Genomic DNA, 19,326 nt, shown 5'->3' on the forward strand with positions numbered 1-19,326 from the left:
GAGAAACCCTGTCTTGAAAAACAAATAAAATAAAACAAAATAAATAAAAATAAATGAAGAAGCCTCATGAAATCCCACTGTCTTATGAGTTAATAAAAGTATAATTTTATTACTTTGAACAGAGCTCTCCCACATGGGTCAGTAATGCTGGTCCCAGTCACAGTGGTATCAAAAGCAACTCTCTGTACTATGTACTGCTTATCTCCCTTGAACTTACTAGCCATTGAGGCCCAGAAGCATACCAAACAAAACAGATCATTTCAAGTGGTCTTGCTTAAATACCCTAAGCACATGGTATTGCTAAACACTTACTTGTGGCAGTTCTTGCACTCACTATACTGACCAGGATTGCCTCAGATCATAGAGATCTTCTTGCTCCTGCTTCCTGAATTCTGGGATTAAAAACATGCACTAACTTGCGTGGCCTTTTTATCAATTTTTGAATGAACAAGCTAAATGTTTTTATTACAGCTCTTCCCCAGGGATGGAGAGATTACTTTGAAGGTAACAGCAGTCTTTGCTCTTCCAGGGGACCAGGGTTCAATTCTCAACACAGAGAACAGCACACAACTGTTTTTAAGTTCTGCTTCAGGGAATCTATTGCCCTCTTCTGGACTCTACATCCATCCTATAAACATGTACTGCACAGAAAGCCTTACAGACAAAGCACCCATACACATGAAGGACAATTCACACAGTTACTATTGCAGAATTTTATTTCAACATAAAATCTGTGGTAGTTTATTAGATTTAAAACATCACTGAAGACTTTCACAAGTCTCTTATCTTTATATTTCTATTATGTGTATTTGGGATTTGTAATCAGAGAATACCATATGAATGCTGTCACATGATTTCCAATAATATTTTTCTGTCCATTATAAACTCCTGGAAGTCTTCTAAGATTTGAATGTAGATATTGGATTTGCCACAAACTTTGAATTTATGAAGTTTCTTTCCAGGATCAATTTTCTGATGTGCTCTAATATATGAGAAGCTACTAAAACCCATGTTATATTCCTCAAATTTTTAAAGTCTCTCTGCAGTGTGAACTCTCTGATTTGTTCTAAAATTTGACCTGTAGGTAAAGGATTTCTCACATTCTAAGCATTTGTGGGGTTTCTCTCCAGTATGAAGATTCTGATGTCTTCTCAGATCTGAAATCCCATTAAAGAATATGTCATGGTCTTTGCATTATACGGTTTTCTCCAGTATGATTTTCTGGTGTTGTCTTAGATGTGAGCATGTAATAACAGACTTGTCAAATTGCAACATTTGTAATGATTCTATCCAGTATGTATTATCTAATATTATCTAAGAGTTAAACATGTAGAAAAAGATTTGCCACATTCCTTACATCTGTAAGGTCTCTCGCCAATATGGATTCTCTGATGTCTTCTAAGATTTGAATCCTGGGTAAAGGACATGCCACTTTCCTTATATTTGTAAGGTTTCTCTCCAGTGTGACTTCTCTGATGTGTTTTAAGATGTAAGCAAGTGGTAAGGATTTGTCATATTCCTCACATCTGTAAGTCTCTCTCAAGTATGAACTCTCTGATGGTTTCTAAGATGTGAGTTCTGGGTAAAGGATTTGTCACATTGCTTACATTTGTAAGGTTTCTCTCCAGTATGAATTCTCTGATGTCTTCTGAGTTGTGAGTCCCCGGTAAAGGATTTGTCACATTGTCTACATTTGTAAGGTTTCTCCCCAGTATGAATTCTTTGATGTGTTTTCAGATTTGAATACTGTCTAAAGGATTTGTCACAAAAGTTGCATTTGTAGGGTTTCTCTCCAGTATGAATTCTCTGATGGTTTGTAAGAGTTGACTGCACAGTAAAGCACTTGTCACATTGCTTACATTTGTATGGTTTCTCCCCAGTGTGAACTCTCGCATGTCTTCTAAGTTGTGAACAACTGGTAAAGGATTTGTCACATTCCTTACATCTGTAAGGTTTCTCTCCAGTATGAATTCTCTGATGGTTTATGAGAGTTGACTTCACAGTAAAGGATATATCACATTCCTTACATTTGTAAGGCTTCTCCCCTGTATGAATTCTCTGATGTACAGTGAGGCTTGAGGCAGTCCTGAAGCATTTCATGCATTTCCCACATTGGTGTGGTGTCTCTCCAATATAGCCTGGTAGTTTCAGAAGACTGTGTGCAGAGCTGAAATAGTCATCATATTCTCCCTGGCTATTCTCTTTCTTTGCAGTATACCGTCTTTGAACTTGAGTAATGTTGGAACACACATTTAAGGATTTCTCCCAGTGTTTTGATTTGCAAGGTTCTTCTCGAGTGTGCATGCTTTCATGTCTATCTGGATTGAATGAGTCAATAGAAGCCTCCCTGTGATAAATGCATCTGTAGTTATTAGAGTGTTCTCTAGTTTCACTTGTTCTATAATGAGCACATATGGAGCAGTCATGAAGAACTTTGCCAAGCTCATTATACTGATGTGTCTCACTTCCAGTCTTCACATGTTGATGGACAGGATCACATTTGAAATATTTCTCTGAAAATAAGTAAGGTCATATTAACAGGGCTTATTCTAAGACCAAACTTATGATAAGTGACTGTTTCTCTAAGTTCTCTCTCAAGATAAGTCAACCAGCATCAAGTTAGACATTTTTCTTTCACTGTAAGTGAATGTATTCTCACAGAAACAGTATGACAGACTTCAAGGTCTGTGATTAATAATAGATATCTCAGTCTAATTGAAACATGATGGATCATGAATTTGAGGAATCAATAATTAATTTTTGGATGAAGCTCATTCATGGATTATGTTTAGAATAAGTGTCCCTATGTTGAAATATTTCCTGTCAGAATTTGATAGAGTATAATCCACACTCAGATTCACAGCATTTATACTTACTAAGTGATAGTCAATCAAGAGAATTATACAGAGTATCCAATTCCTTTACAGTTTAAAGTCTTACTTAAAAGCATCACAGGATTTACTTTTCTCTCTAGAAAAACTCATTAGAGTCTTTAAAAGTAATGGAGGCAAGCCAAGTATTTTGTAAGACAGAAGAGGCTCTAAATTGTTTTAGGCATCTGTTATTGGCAACTATTGCTTATTTCTATTCTCCACATTTTGTGATCCATATTCTTCTGTGTTTGACATTCCTTATATGGTAATTCTCAAGTCTAGTCTGTATAATAACTCCTGAGAATATTTGCCTGAAAGGTGTCTGTGTATTCTTCACTAGGAAGAAATCTAAATATAAAGCTGGGAAGTGGAAGGCTGAGTCAGAGAGACACTGCCAGCCGCCACCATGACAAACAGCATGTGAAGATGCCGGTAAGCCACGAGCCACGTGGCAAGGTATAGATTAATAGAAATGGATTAATTTAAGGTATAAGAACAGTTAGCAAAAAGCCTGCCATGGCCATACAGTTTGTAACCAATATAAGTCTCTGTGTTTACTTGGTTGGGTCTGAGTGTCTGTGGGACTGGCTGGTGACAAATATTTGTCCTGACTATGGGTCAGGCAGGAAAATTTTAGCTACAAATGGTGTCCAATGTGGTGACAAGAGTTTCCACCTAAAAATTGAGAAAAATGATTCTAAAACGGAGCTAAAAACAGCTTCCTAATTGTCTCTCTCTAATGAGCAGCAGCTGCTGGTTTGAGCTACTGGCAGGTTCCTAGTGTGCGTGCTCAATATGCAGTATGGCGGGAATGAGGCCTCTGCAAGTGGCACATTAAGCTGCATGGTGGATTTAGCCTTTGCTAGTCCTAAACAAAAAAAGAGGTTTTTGGGCTACACGCTGCTTAGATAAAGCATAGACCCATGATAGCTCCCAGAGCTGGCGGTAAACGTATCCAAGTTGGGAAGCTGAGGTGGGTGTAGACAGCAGCCACAGCTGCTACAGTTTAAAGCAAAAGATTCACAATGAGACAGATTCAGATCGCCCTTTCAGTCTTACAAATGCTGCAGTTTAAAACAATAGATTCACAATAAGACAGATTCAGATAAAACAAGACTTTAAATGCTTTACAATGTGTGTAAAAATGTATGTAGGCTTGGAAGAGAGAGAAAAAGGAATATATACAGTTATATAAAGAAATACATAGTTTTAAAAATAAAGTCTTTAAAGAGACAGTAAAATTAATATAAAAAATAAGCCACATTAAGATGAATATTACACAGAGAATCTGGATTGTGTTGTCTTTGGGACTTTTAACTGTAGAAAAAAATTGGATCGTAAAAAATGTTGAGTTAAACCAATATGTATATTTTAAAGATACCTTGACTTCAAAATTTGGATATAAGGATATGTTGCATTGGAAAGGAGACTCTGCTTTTGTTCCCACAGAAAGCCAAAGGCTATGGATTTGTTCCAGATTAAGATACATCAGGTTTGACAAGCCAAGACCCTCTGAAAAGTCTCCAATGACACCATGGCCCAGATGTTCCAACATCCAGAATGGTTTGAAGGCAACTGGCTCAGACGATACACCCTCATGGACTATTCCATAATCCTAAAATTTTCTTTGTGTCCCCATAAGATACAGCGCCCCCCTCCAGCAGGAAGTAGTAAGAGAAGCTATACCCCCAAATTCCCAAATTACATGTAATTTTACTTTGTTAAGGTTAAAACCTTCCTTTTTGAAAAAAAAAAGAAAAGGGGAAGTGCTGTGGGATGTTCTGTATGGCAAATGTGTTGCTGATTGGTCAATAAATAAAATACTGATTGGCCATTGGCGAGGCAGGAAGTATAGGCAGGACAAGGAGGAGAATAAAGCTGGGAAGTGGAAGGCTGAGTCAGAGAGACACTGCCAGCTGCCACGATGACAAAAAGCATGTGAAGATGCTGGTAAGCCACAAGCCATGTGGCAAGTTATAGATTAGTAGAAATGGATTAATTTAAGGTATAAGAACAGTTAGAAAAAAGCCTGCCACGGCCATATAGTTTGTAACCAATATAAGTCTCTGTGTTTACTTGGTTGGTTCTGAGTGACTGTGGGACTGGCGGGTGACAAAGATTTTTCCTGACTGTGGGTCAGGCAGGAAAACTCTAGGTACATAAGGGTGTAATATAAAGTCAGCCATCAAGGAAGGCAATTAAAGACTAATCCTACTTCATGAACACAGATTAGGTTTATAATTTCTAAAATTATTCCATACTATGATGTCAGCATAGTCAACTAAACCTGCATTTTTTCTAGTATTGTCACCATAATTCTGTAATAGGCAAGTAGTGACCTACATGCAGGATGTATTCTGGGATCAGAACATTACCCTAAGTCAAATGATCAGGAATCTATTCAAGTGGAATTGAATATCACAAGCAACTCTCAGTCTTGCCTTTTGTTTCCCTGGAAGTCTTCACTGTTGTCTTGCTCATTCTCTAGCCAATCCTGCTAGTGGCTAGCCTCTCCTCTCCACATTCCAGGGCAATCTCATTTGCTCTAGATAGGTGACCAGGAATACCATCCATACCATAATTCCCTTGTTCTCTAAGGTAGCCCATGACCCATGCTAGAATTTTTAGAAAGAATACAGATGTCTAACACAATACTGTGCTCATGCATGAAGAGAACAGAGAGTAGAGGAATCTAATAATGATTTTCTATTGCTATTTCATGTCAGAATCTTCAAAATATTTAAGGAGAATTTTAAGTTTGCACAGCTTGAGTTTTTTCTCACAATTAAAACCATGTCAGGTACAACTATGGACATGGAACATTCAGATATGGAGATAAATGTTATATAATACTATGTATCTGAATGCATTGTGAAACCAAAATGAGGATACATGACACGTCTGACATGGAAAATGGAAAGAAAAAATCAAATAACCATGAAAATGTTCTTTTCTACTACCAATCTTTCCCTAGTCTCCTGCTGTTTCTAAGACAGCTTAACAGACAGTTTACAATCTATAGTGCCAATGCATATAAAGGATTAGTTAAAATTCTAGGAAAAATTTGTTCTCACCCACAAAGAGCAGGTTGTTGTAATTCTCCAACATCACGTCAATGTACAAAGCCCTCTGAGCAGAATCCAGGCATTCCCACTCCTCTTGGGAGAAGTTCACAGTCACATCCCTGAATGTTAACAATCCCTGAAAAAAATTTGTTTGAGCACGTGTGAGGCGGGTAAGTCCAAAAGCACTGGGTCATGCCTTAAGCAAACAAAGAGCTATTACATGGGCAGAGAGCATGCAAGCTGGAGGAAAATCTGACCCATAAGATCCAAACAAAACATGATGACATGCAGCCCAGAGCCAACCAAGAACTGGCACAGCAGCTAGGATCAGAGCCTGCCAAAAACCCACATACATAAACCTCAGCCCTTTGATTAGTAAATGAGAAATTGCTTGCACATCTCACAGAGTCTGTTCCATTGACTCTGTGTCTGCTCCCCCCCTTTCACTAGGATCAGGGACCCCAGGACCCCAGGTGCAAAGCCAGCAACACACAGACTACCAGACAGAGTGCTTCCCTGGATATCAGTAGAGTTGAGGAAATTTGGGATGTAGATAATGAAGACAATCACTCAGTTGATTTTAATACAGTCACATTCTATCATGGATTTTCTAACTGTGAAAACAGGATGACACAATATGCTCACAAGCAATATACATAAAACACACATTTTAAATCTGCACTTCATTATCCATCTGTTATGGATGCTGGGTTTATGTCTCATAGCATCACAGTGTACATGTCTCAGAAAGAAAATTCATAATGACGAAATGTGCTTTAATTTTTGTACCTAAAGATCATGGTAAAATAATGCCACTCAATCAATTCTGTGCATTCTTCAACCTTACATGATTGCACTCTAACATGCTCAGTTCATATGTAAAATCTCTAGATCCAATGCCATTCCATTATAGAGCAATTTGGTAGATACGAAGGTAGTATTCATGGTTGAGTTCATAGGCAAAGAATTTTCCTTTTATCCACAGTAACAATGAGTGCAATAACACTACATACTGTCAATTTTAACATTAATGTATAAAACAGGTAGTCTATGTGATTATTTTATAAGCATTTTTTGAGCTACTACCAAGCAGATAGGAAAATCCACATCAACCACATTAATATAATCTAAATATTCCTAGTAAAATAAGAATATGCTGACTTAGGCAAAAATAACAATTTGAGAAATTTAGAAGAATATTTTATTTCTGAAGTGTTATAAAAATTGAGGGAGGTCCTGTTACAGAATGATTGTTTTCATGGTGTAAAGATGAGTCTATATTTTGCCCCACTTGCCTAAGACATCTGATTGGTTTAATAAAGAGCAGATCCATGTGGTGGTGGCACATGCCTTTAATCCCAGCACTCAGGAGGCAGAGGCAGGTGGATCTCTGTAAGTTCGAGGCCAGCCTGGTCTACAGAGCAAGATCCAGCAAAGTCGCAAAGCTTCACAGAGAAACCTTGTCTCCAAAAACCAAAAAAAAAGAGCTGAATGTCCACTAGTTAGGCAGGAGTTCTAGGGAAAGAGAGAAAGTCAGGAAGAATCTGATTTAGAGAGAGACACCAGCAAGACACAGAGCAACTTGGAAGTAAAGAAAGAAGGAAAGGTAAAAAGCCACATGACAGAACATGATTAATAGAAAACAGGTTAGTTTGAATTATAAGAGCTAGGTGGGAATAATCCTAAGGTAAAGGCCAAGCTTTTATAATTTGGGGCTAAATGACCCACAAAAGGAAGTCTGAGTATAAAGTCCAAAAACACATCAAACAATGATTAAGCTGTAGCTAAGCATGTACACATCAGTGTAGTAACTGTGGATGCATTCAGAAGTGACATAGATTTCCTGTCAGTAAAAGAATATATTAAATTCTGTGCAAGGTATCAGTTGGGGATTTAGCTCAGTGGTAGATACCATGCCTAGCAAGCACAAGACCCTGTGTTCGGCCCTCAGCTCTGAAAAAAAAAGAGAAATATCATCACTTTTTAAATGTAATAGAGCTTAGAAAAACAGCCCAGGAGAAAATTTGAGCATTTTTGTGTCTGAATTTTGTTGTTTTCAATGTTTTTCTTCTTAGCACTTATGCCGTATTGTCTAACAGATTTTAGGTTAGTAGTATTTACAATTCTTCCTTTATTTCTCTGGAACTGTGTCCAGGTGATATATTCTGTTTAAGCTATGAGTTAGGATGGAAATGCAAACCTTCTGTTCAGAGTGCATTCTTCAAATCTCTACTTTAAAACACTGCAGCTTCAGCGTAGTGTAATAGAGCTATCCCTCTCACAGAAACTGACAAGAGCAAAACAATCTTTTTGCCTTCAATGGGATGACTTATGCACATCAATTAATCAATACCCCAAGACATTTTATTGATGATTGCAATAGAATGATGCATAATGAGTCCGAGACAGAAAGGGCTGCACAGTGGGATCCTTTTTGGGGCAGAAAGAAAAAGAAATAAAAGAATACTAATTTCAGGCTGGGTGTGTTTATACATGTCTTTTATCTTAGCACTTGGGAGGCAGAGGCATGTGGATATCTGTGAGTTGAGGCCAGCGTGATCTACAGTACTACTTCTAGGAGAGCCATATTTCCAAAGAGAAACATTGTGTAGAAGAACAAAAGAAAACAAAACAAAACACTGAGCTCTGTAGTTGGGGAAGGTACAACTGAGTATCCTAATCAAGTGAGGGATGTGAGAAGCTATTCTCCTGAGACAAACTGATGGCAGTTTTCAACAAACACATGGACACATCATTACTACCATGATATTAAACACCAAAGGGAAATACATGTAGACTACTGTGGTAATTTGAGTATAACTGGCCTGCATTGGGAGTGGCACTGTGAGGAGGTGTGGCTTTGTTGGAGTAGGTATGGCCTTTTGGTGGAAGTGTGTCACTGTGGGGGTGAGATTGGAGATCTCTTTTGTTTAAGCTTCACTCAGTGTGACAGTCAGTTGACTTCCCTTTGCCTGCAGATATAGGACTCTCAGCTACTCCTCTAGATTTATTATCTGCCTGTATGCCACCATGACGATTATGGACTGAAACTCAGAAAATGTAAGCTGCCACCTCAATTAAATGTTTTACTTTTTAAGAGCTGCCATGGTCAATAGTGTCTTTTCACAGCAAAAGAAACCCTTACTGAGACAACTATAACCTAATATTACACTCAAGAACAAAATTTTCATGGTAGGATTAAGTCACGTGTGCAAACCATGCTCTATTTAGTCTAGTGGGCTTAAATGTTTAGTATTAGGAACCTAGTATTATTTAGAATTAAACATCAAGCTTTGTCTCTTTTTTTTTTTTTTTTTTGGTTTTTCGAGACAGGGTTTCTCTGTGTAGCTTTGCGCCTTTTCCTGGAACTCACTTGGTAGCCCAGGCTGGCCTCGAACTCACAGAGATCCGCCTGGCTCTGCTTCCGGAGTGCTGGGATTAAAGGCGTGCGCCACCACCGCCCGGCAAGCTTTGTCTCTTAATTGCACATATTTTTAAGATGTTGTTTCAATATGTTCTCCTTAGATCATGAAAGAAGGATATAAGAGAAATCCACAAATAGAGCCTATATGACACAGGAAGCCTCCCATACTAATATATAACAAAATAATCCATCTAGTACAGCAATTATGCATCACATCAGCCTATTGTTTGTTCATGTGTTAAAATGGAAATATTTCAAAATTACAGAACATAAATTCATGAGAAGCATTCTCTCTCAGTGGAAAATGATCTGGAAAGAACACAATGGAGAAAGTGCTACAAGTGTGGATTCATGGAATTACACTGCATAGCCATAGTAATAAATTCAGCCTGGTAATGTCAAAAAAGGAGAGAAGGGGATAACAGAATACTTAATATTTGACAAAGGAGATAAAAAGATACAGTATAAGTCGGGCGGTGGTGGCACACGCCTTTAATCCCAGCACTCGGGAGGCAGAGGCAGGCGGATCTCTATGAGTTCAAGGCCAGCCTGGGCTACAAAGTGAGTTCCAAGAAAGGCACAAAGCTACACAGAGAAACCCTGTCTCAAAAAAACAAAACAAAAAAACATACAGTATAAAAATGTGGACTTTTCCACAAATGATGCTGATAAAAATGGATCCATCAGGAGAATGTAATTAGACTCTTACCTTTTATTTGTACAAAAATCTATTCAAAATAGATTAAAAAAAATCTTATTTCAAACCAGAAACACATAGAAACTTAGAAAACATAGGAAATATCTTCTAGGATATTAGGATGTGCAAGGACTTACTGGTTAGAAAGAACACCAACAGCAGAATTACTGAACAAATGGAACAAGATGAATATAAAATGTTTCTATATGGAAACAATCAGCAGGGCACACAGACACCCAAGATGTTGGGAAAGAGTCTGTTCCAGTGACACTTTGGATAGAGGCTCTTACCTAGAATTTACCAAGAATTACAGAAATTAAATACCAAGGAAATAAAACTGCCAAAAACAAATGGGCAAATGAGTTGAAACAGGACATTTTAAATACAAATACACAAATGCCCAATAAATATTTCAGGTGTTCAGGATCCCTAAAATGCCATCATGGAAACAGAAACTGAAAGTACTTTGAAATATTGCTTCACCCCAGGCAGATTTTGCTGTTATCAACTAACCAGAAAACAAATGTTAGGCAGAATGAGGAGAGAAAGGAAGCCTTATTCACTGTTGATGGGGGAGGGTGTAATTTAATAAGCCATTGTGGGAATCAGTTTGGAGATTATTGAAAACAATGAAGATGAAAATAATGTATGACTCATCAATGTCAGTCCTAAGCATCGCTATAGTGAGTATGGAGGAGTACCTGGAGGTTGCAATTTTTGAGGGAGCTCTGGTTATTGAGGAGGAAAAGGAGGATATGCTGGTGGAGTATCTGGATATGGCATTCAGGGTGGGGCTGGAGAGATGGCTCAGAGTTTAAGAGCACTGACTGTTCTTCCAGAGGTCCTGAGTTCAATTCCCAGCAACCACATGGTGGCTCACAGCCATCTGTAATTTGATCTGGTGCCCAACGTTTGTGCTACGCATTTTTGAAAAAGCTACTTGGCTAGGGCCTTGTGGGCCCCAGCTCAGACCCCAGCTATACATAGCTGGTTGTGGTGACATGCTGGTAGGATTTCCTGAAGGAGGCAGAGGCAGGAGGATCCCGAGTTTGAGGCCAGCCTAGGAGGCTTGGGAGAAGCTTCAGCCCAGACTGAGCCACAAACAGCAGTGGGACCATGGAGACAGTGGCTACTGCTCCACGTTGCCAGCTCCTTCCCATCGTGTTGGTGACTGTGGTGATGCTGCTACCTGGGACTAAGGGTTTACTGCTGCTGGTTCAGAGAAGAATTGCCAGGACCATCGTGTTACAAGAAAGCATTGGCAAAGGTCAGTTTGGAAAAGTTTGGCAGGACAAATCGTGGGGAGAAAAGCTGTGAAGATTTTCTGTTCTAGGGAAGAATGTTCATGGTTCCAAGAGACAGACATTTATTAGACTGTGATTACTCCAAGCCACAGAGGAGGGAAAAAAAAGTCTGCAGGGAGCCATGACCACGCCTAACAGTGACTTTGAAATCTTCAAAAAGACTACAGGACTCCACAATGATGATTCCACATGGACTATGGTAAAGCCATTAAGCCAATTAACATCATGAAAAATTCGACTTTGGACTACAAACTGGTTAGGACAATTTCGAGATGACTAGCTGAGATGATCCAGCCTGACAGACTACTCGAGCAAGGACTTATGACAAGCCCTGAACTTTCCTTTTATGCAGAGACTGTACAAATGACACAGGACTTGACAATTAACCCAAAAATTTTCTTTTGAAGATCCCCTAAAGATATCTTCACCCCTAGAAAGCAAAAAGAAAAAGAGAATAAGATATGAGATAGATCATTGAATCTACTCTGAGAAATAAGATAAAGAAATAATAGGATAACTAGGTAGATCACTGAATCTACACTGAAGAAAAAGGAGAAGATATAAAAATGACAAAAGGTAGACTACTGAATCTATTATGAAAAGAAAAAAGAGAGAATATGGTTATGATAAGATAAAAAGGGAGATTATTGAATCTACTTTTAAAAAGGAGCTACTTGTTTTAAATAAGATAAGTAATGAAAAAAATTTGGTCTGAGTTTATCAGATGTTACTGGACTGGACATTGTTAATATATATAATGGAGTTTTTATCTGAATCTGTCAAATGTTAATGGACTAGACATCATTAATATAATTTTTGGCTGTATATATTGTATATACTTATTGGATAGTTTTTCTTGTATTAGTTATAAGCCTTTTTAATTTTAGACAAAAAGAGAGGAAATGTGGTGGTATTGTGTTCCCCAAAATATTGTGTACCTTAATAACCTATCTGGGGTCAGAGAACAGAAAAGCCACAAGATACTTAGGCTAGAAAACGTTAGTACACACCTTTAATCCTAGCATTCCAGAGACAGAAATCCCTCTGGATCTCTGTGAGTTCAAGGCCCCATTGGAAACAGCCAGGCATGGTGACTCACACCTTTAATCCCAGAAAGCAGCCTTCAATCCCAGGGAGTAGTGGTAGAAAGCAGAAAGTTTTATAAGGCGCAAGGACCAGAAACTAGAGGCATTTGGCTGGTTAAGCATTTGGCTGGTTAAGCTTTCAGGCTTTGGAGCAACACAGTTCAGCTGAGATTCATTGTGGATGAGGACTCAGAGGCTTCCAGTCTGAGGAAACAGGACTAGCTGAGGAATTGGCAAGGTGAGATAGCTGTGGCTTGTTCTGTCTCTCTGATCATCCAGTGTTCACCCCAATAACTGGCTTCAGGTTTGATTTTATTAATAAGAACTTTTAAGATTCATGCTACAGACTCTAGAGGTAGTATTGACAACTATGGAGGAAGAAATTGTGGAAATGAAAATAACAATGATTTTGGAAATTATAATCAGCAACCTTCTAACTATAGCCTAATGAAGAGTGGAAACATTGGTGGTAGCAAGATCACAGGAGGACCATATGGTTCAGAAAACTATGGTCCTGGAGGAAATGGGGGATATGGTGGGTGGAACTGATATTGAGCTTCTTCCTACTTATGATGGGTTTCACTGTATAAATGGGAGAGAATGAGAGCCCAGAGGTAACAGAACAGCTTAACATTATCAAAATAACTAAGTTAAGGAAACTCTTATCTCAGTCATACATAAATATTCAGTGACATGGCAGAAGACACCAGAGCAGACTCAGAGAGCCATCTAGTGAATGGATTGGATTATTTAATAACATAAATTTATTATGGAGGAAGGATTATAAAAAATGCCTTTGAGACAGTTTCTTAGCTTTTTAATTTTGTTTCTTTCTAGTGGTCTTTGATAATGTTAAATTTGTAAGTTTCAGGTGACATGAGAAACTTTCTTAAGATTTTTCTCAAAAGTTTTGAAAAGTTATTAGTCTGGATCATGGTGTAATAAGACATAATGTTTTTCCAATGACAATTTAAGTACATGTTTAGAGCTAAGAGTCTGTAATACATGTATGATTTAATAAATTAATTCTAAAGAAAAAAATTGAAGTTGGAATTAATATATGAGTCTGTAATGTCACCCCTATGAATATAACTGGAAATCTCAACACCCTAATACAGAGATATTTAACCCCATATTCACTGCTACTGCCTTCAACATGGCAAAGTATTAGAACCAATCTAATTATAATGAAGATAGTACACACGTAAAGTGGAATACCACTCAGGTGAAGAAAAAATTGCAATAAAAATTTCAGGAAAATGGTTAGGCTTAGAATGTGGAATATTAAGTTAGGTCACACAGTGTCAGAAAGGAGAAATCATATTTTCCCTCATGTGGTGGTATTTTACTTGTACTGAAATGTGATTTTAATTGTATATTAATAAATAAAGTTGCCCAGGGGTCAGACCTATTAGAGCCATAGCAAGAGCATGGAGGTGGTGGTGGCTCATGACTTTAATCCCAGCACTTGGTAGACAGAGCTAGGTAGATCTCTGTGTGTTCAAGGATACAGCCAGCATTGGAGACACACGCCTTTAATCTCAATACCATAGAGGACATGGAGGGCTGTACACACAGGCAGTGACGAAGCAGTCATGTGTTTGGGTTTACAACCAATAAGAAGGCAGAACAGACAGTCTATATAAAGACAAACAGACAGGAAGTAGGCCCCTTTCAGAGAGCTCTCTTGGCTGAGGCAGGAAAGGTAAGACTCTTAGCTCTGACCTCTTGGCTTTCTTCTCTGAATTGGCTCTGTGTTTCTTATTTAATAAGATGGTTGGTTACATCTACATTTGGCACCCAATGTGACAAGAATCCATTAAAAACTGCTTAGCTTGGCTTGGCAGCAGGTCCAGTTTCCCGCCTGGGCGGCCGGCAGGTCCAGTTTCCTGCTTGGGCGGCCAGCTCCTTAGCCCAGGCCCAGGTCGGCTTGGCTTTAGGCCAGACTGACCATAGCACCAAGCGGTTAGCTTAAAGCAGGTGCTACGGACAACTCAGGCCTCCCCTGCCGAACAGGGCCCATGCCTGTAAAGCCAATGCACATGGTTGGAGAATAAGGAAGCTAGAGCCAAGGCTTTACTAGGCTCAAGCGGGAACACATGGCTGGATTCAAGCTCTTAGGCAGAACTTGTGGCTACACTTGCTCTCTCTCTCTCTCTCTCTCTCTCTCTCTCTCTCTCTCTCTCTCTCTCTGGATTCACACCTCGGACACTAGGTGGCTGTTTTGAAATTCCCTCAGATTTGTACTGTTCTACGAGGACTTGGTAAGTCACTTAACATATCAGATATTTTAAAGGAAACTAATTAAAAGAGAAATTTTTTCCACATTAAAAAATTGGGTTTTCTGTGTACATTGGAAGAAAATTGGGCTTTGTTTGCAATTTGAGGCAGTCTGACAATGGAACAACTATATGAGAAGATTAATGTTGATCGAATTATGCATTTTATTACTATGCTTATCCTCATTTTACTATTTAAAAAGATAGTCAATTTAAGTGCCAGGGTGACAGCTTTAGAAAAACTTGTTAAACCTGTAAAAATTCAGACAGAAGAAATTAACAGTGAACTTGCTTCAAGATTGGATCATAAGGTTACAGAAAGAAAGCCTGTTGTCACACAGTCACCCTTAATTTGTCCAGTAACCGTACAGCAGGTACCTGATCAAATGACTACACAAAATATTTGGGCTCCAATTGAATTGTTAGATTTATGAAGGTTTAAGGAGGCAATAGTATCTTATAGCATGCATTCCCCATATGTAAAGCAAATGTTAAACTCTTGGTCAACCTATAATAGGATTGTACCACAGGACTGGCGGGAGCTGGCAAAAGCTGTTCTTGAACCCAGTCAAAGGCTTCAGTGGCTAACTTGGTTCAAGGATGAAGCTAAAAACATAGCAAAACAATGGAGGGATAAAGGAATACAAGTCTGCCAGGGTCAGCTTATTGGAGAAGGTCAATATGCTTCAGCACAAACACAATGTTTATATGATGTCTAAACCCTAATTTTATGTCGAACAGCAGCCATGAATGCATGGGACAGAGTTGAGGAACCAGGAAAAAAACTGAGTCCATTTACAACAGTTATGCAAGGCCCAAAAGAATCTTTCACAGATTTTTTACAAAGACTGGCTTCATCAGTAAAGAGAATGGTCCCGGATTCAGAAGCTAGTAAGATAATAATTGAATCGTTGGCCTTTGAGAATGCAAATGCGGCATGCAAAAGAATAATCAGGCCATTAAAGGCAAGATCTGCACCTTGGGAAGATTGGATTAGAGACACAGTTAATGTTGAAACTCATGAGCATGATGATATGTGGGTAGGACAAACAATTTCAAAAGGTTTGAGGAATGTTAGATGTTTTGGATGTGGAAAGCAAAGACATTTGAAAAGGGACTGTAAACAGGTCATTCCTAGAAACAATGTTTCTTCAAGGAACAATGGCAACAGAATGCCCCTTCCTTCTGGAGTATGCAGAAGGTGTGGTAAAGGAAAACACTGGACCAACGAATGTAGATCAACAAGGGACAGACAGGATAATCCTTTGCCTCAGTCTTCGGGAAACTCTCAGAGGGGCCTCATGCAGGCCCCAATAGCAAATCCAGTTCAAACCTTTCCTGCAGTCATAGAGGAAACCCCTACTCAGAGCAATTAAATAACCAAATGTCTATTGGAATAAATCATGCTGGTCAGGATGATAAAACAGAAAGAATAGAAAATTCAGGAGAAAACATAAAGAAAAATTTTTGGCAAACTTCTATTCATGAACAAAGACCAAAATTATCGATAAAAATAAATGGTGTTTTGTTGTCTGGTCTGGTAGACACAGGTGCGGACGTTACCATAATTGCACCAGAATTTTGGCATCCAACTTGGCAGCTTCAGGAGGTAAATGTTCAACTGTTAGGAATTGGGACTTTATCTCAGGTGAAACAGAGTGCAAGATGGCTCGAATGTATAGGTCCAGAAGGACAGAGAGGAAAATTAAAACCATATGTGGCTAACATAGCTATGAACCTGTGGGGTCGAGACGTTGCAACAATGGAATACTCAGATTAACATCCCTCCAATCTCAGAAGCAAATCATAAAATAGCACATGTTTCTGAGAGAAATATTAGATGGCGTTATTCTGAGTGGTCACCAGCCATCCATATTATACAAGAACAGGGCACAACAACTGATGATCTTCCAAAGACACCAACAACTCTACCTTTAAAATGATTAACAGACAAGCCTGTATGGGTTCAACAATGGCCTTTAACAACAGAGAAACTCCAGGCTTTAGAAGAGCTGGTAGAAAAACAGTTAAATGCTCAGCATATTGAAGAATCAACCAACCCTTGGAATTCTCCTGTATTTGTTATTAAAAAGAAATCTGGGAAATGGAGAATGGTAACAGACCTTAGAGCAATTAACAAAGTAATTCAGCCAATGGGCTCTCTACAATCTGGAATTTCTTTGCCTACTCTGTTACCAAAAGGATGGCCTCTCATAGTTATTGATTTAAAAGACTGTTTCTTTTCAATACCCTTACAAGAAAAAGACAGAGAAACATTTGCTTTCACAGTGCCTACTTATAATAATTCTCAACCAGTTAAAAGATTTCAATGGAGGGTCCTCCCACAAGGAATGTTGAATAGCCCAACACTGTGCCAATATTTTGTACAACAGCCATTGGAAGTGATATGTAAAAAATTTCCTAAATCTACAATTTATCATTACATTTTACTAGCTGACTCAAATGCAGATACTTTAGAAAGAATGTTTGAAGAAGTAAAGAAAATTTTACCTTGCTGGGGATTACAAATTGCTCCTGAAAAGATACAAAAAGGAGATTCTATTAATTATTTAGGATATAAAATAGAGCTACAAAAAATTAGACCCCAAAAGGTGCAAATTAGGAGAGATCGACTACAGACTCTTAATGACTTTCAAAGATTATTTGGAGATATTTCTCATCTAAGAACTATTGTTGGGGTAAAAAATGATGAATTGCATAATTTGTTCAAAACCTTAGAAGGTGACAAGGACTTAAATAGTCCAAGAGAATTATCACCTGAAGCTGACAAAGAATTGGCCTTGGTAGAAAAGAAAGTACATGAAGGGCACGTGGATCGTATTGATCCAAAGCTGGATTGCATTTTGGTTATTTTACCTTCTAGGCATTCTCCTATAGGAATGTTAATGCAGAGGGGAGATGTTATATTGGAATGGATATTTTTTTACCAAATAAACCAAATAAAAAATTAAAAACTTATGTGGAAAAAATCTCTGACTTGATTTGGAAAGGAAAATTGAGACTTTGTCAATTAGCAGGAATAGACCCAGCAGAAATTGTTGTACCTTTAACTAAGGAGGACATTGAAAAATTATGGACAGAAAGTGAACCTTGGCAAGGACCTTGCAGTAATTTTTTGGGAGAAATTAACAGCAAATATCCCAAAAGCTATAGAATTGATCTTATAAAGAGAGCTGATTAGATCTTGCCTCAAATTCTACTGGAAAAACCCATACCTGGAGTTTGTACATTTTATACAGATGCCAACAAACAAGGAAAGGCAGGTTACAAATCAGAAAATTTAAGTAAAGAGGTTCAAAGTCCTTATAATTCAGTTCAAAAATCAGAATTGTATGCTATTCTATTGGTATTAATGGATTTTTCAGAACCTCTCAACATAGTAACCGACTCTCAGTATGCTGAAAGTGTAGTATTACATATTGAGACTGCAGAATTTATCCCTGATGCTTCAGAATTAACTTCACTATTTATTCAATTACAAGATACAATCAGAAAAAGGAGTCATCCTTTATATATAACTCACATCCGATCCCATACTGGTCTGCCAGGCCCTCTAGCACAAAGCAATGATGAGATTGATAAATTATTGATAGGAAATGAGGCCTCAGAATTTCATAAAAAACATCATGTCAATAGTAAAGGTTTAAAAAAGGATTTTTCCATAACCTGGCAACAAGCCAAAGAAATAGTAAAGAAGTGTCCTACTTGTTCCTTCTACAATCAAATGCCATTACCAGCAGGATGTAACCCAAAAGGTACTCAAAGGAATGAAATCTGGCAGATGGACGTGTTTCACTTTGCAGAATTTGGAAAACTGAAATATGTACACCACACTATCGTTACTTATTCAGGATTTCAATGGGCAACTGCTTTGAGTTCTGAAAAAGCTGATTCTGTAATCACTCATTTGCTAGAAGTTATGGCCATCATGGGTATACCTGCACAAATCAAAACTGACAATGCTCCATCATATGTCTCTGTTAAAATGAAACAGTTTTTTGCTTATTACAATATAGAGCATATTACAGGCATACCACATAATCCTACAGGTCAAGCAGTTATAGAAAGATCAAACAGAACTTTAAAGGATATGCTGAATAAACTGAAAGGGGTAACAAAAAACCCAGAAATAGACTGCATAATGCTCTATTAACTTTGAATTTTCTTAATGCCAATGAGAAAGGAACAACAGCTGCAGAGACACACTGGATAATAGAAAAAACTACAGAATTAAATCAGCCTATATACTTTAAGGATGTGCTGACCTCAGAATGGAAACCAGGGTATGTATTATGTTGGGGACAAGGTTTTGCTTTTGTTTCTACAGGAGAAGATAAGCTGTGGGTACCATCAAAATTGATAAAGATTCGATTTCAACAAGAAAAACCTCTTAATTAGAGGAGGTGATAGTTCATCAACCAACATGAACATCCAATTTAAACTAACTTACACCAGTAACACATGCCTTTTCATTTAATCAGATAATAACTTGCCAAAAAGGAACACCCCCAAAATTAGTCTTGGGGGAAAGGTTTTTGTTTTTGTCTTTTAGAAGAATGAAGATTAAGGAATCTGAAG

General features: G+C 38.1%; 1 protein-coding gene across 1 annotated transcript in view; it reads right to left on the reverse strand.

Moving 5' to 3' along the window:
* Positions 1-1,310: 1,310 nt before the first annotated feature.
* LOC128124269 (zinc finger protein 54-like) overlaps positions 1,311-19,326 on the reverse strand; it is a 31,600-nt gene continuing 13,584 nt past the window's right edge. The window contains exons 4-6 of the mRNA XM_052760440.1: positions 5,948-6,074; positions 1,560-2,513; positions 1,311-1,477 (exon numbers count right to left, since the gene is read on the reverse strand). Coding sequence (XP_052616400.1) covers positions 1,311-1,477; positions 1,560-2,513; positions 5,948-6,074 — 1,248 coding nt within the window. The remainder of the gene's footprint in view (positions 1,478-1,559; positions 2,514-5,947; positions 6,075-19,326) is intronic.

The sequence above is a fragment of the Peromyscus californicus genome, unplaced genomic scaffold, assembly GCF_007827085.1.
Source record: "Peromyscus californicus insignis strain IS unplaced genomic scaffold, ASM782708v3 Scaffold_4__1_contigs__length_199733344, whole genome shotgun sequence".
Classification (NCBI taxonomy): Eukaryota; Metazoa; Chordata; class Mammalia; order Rodentia; family Cricetidae; genus Peromyscus; species Peromyscus californicus.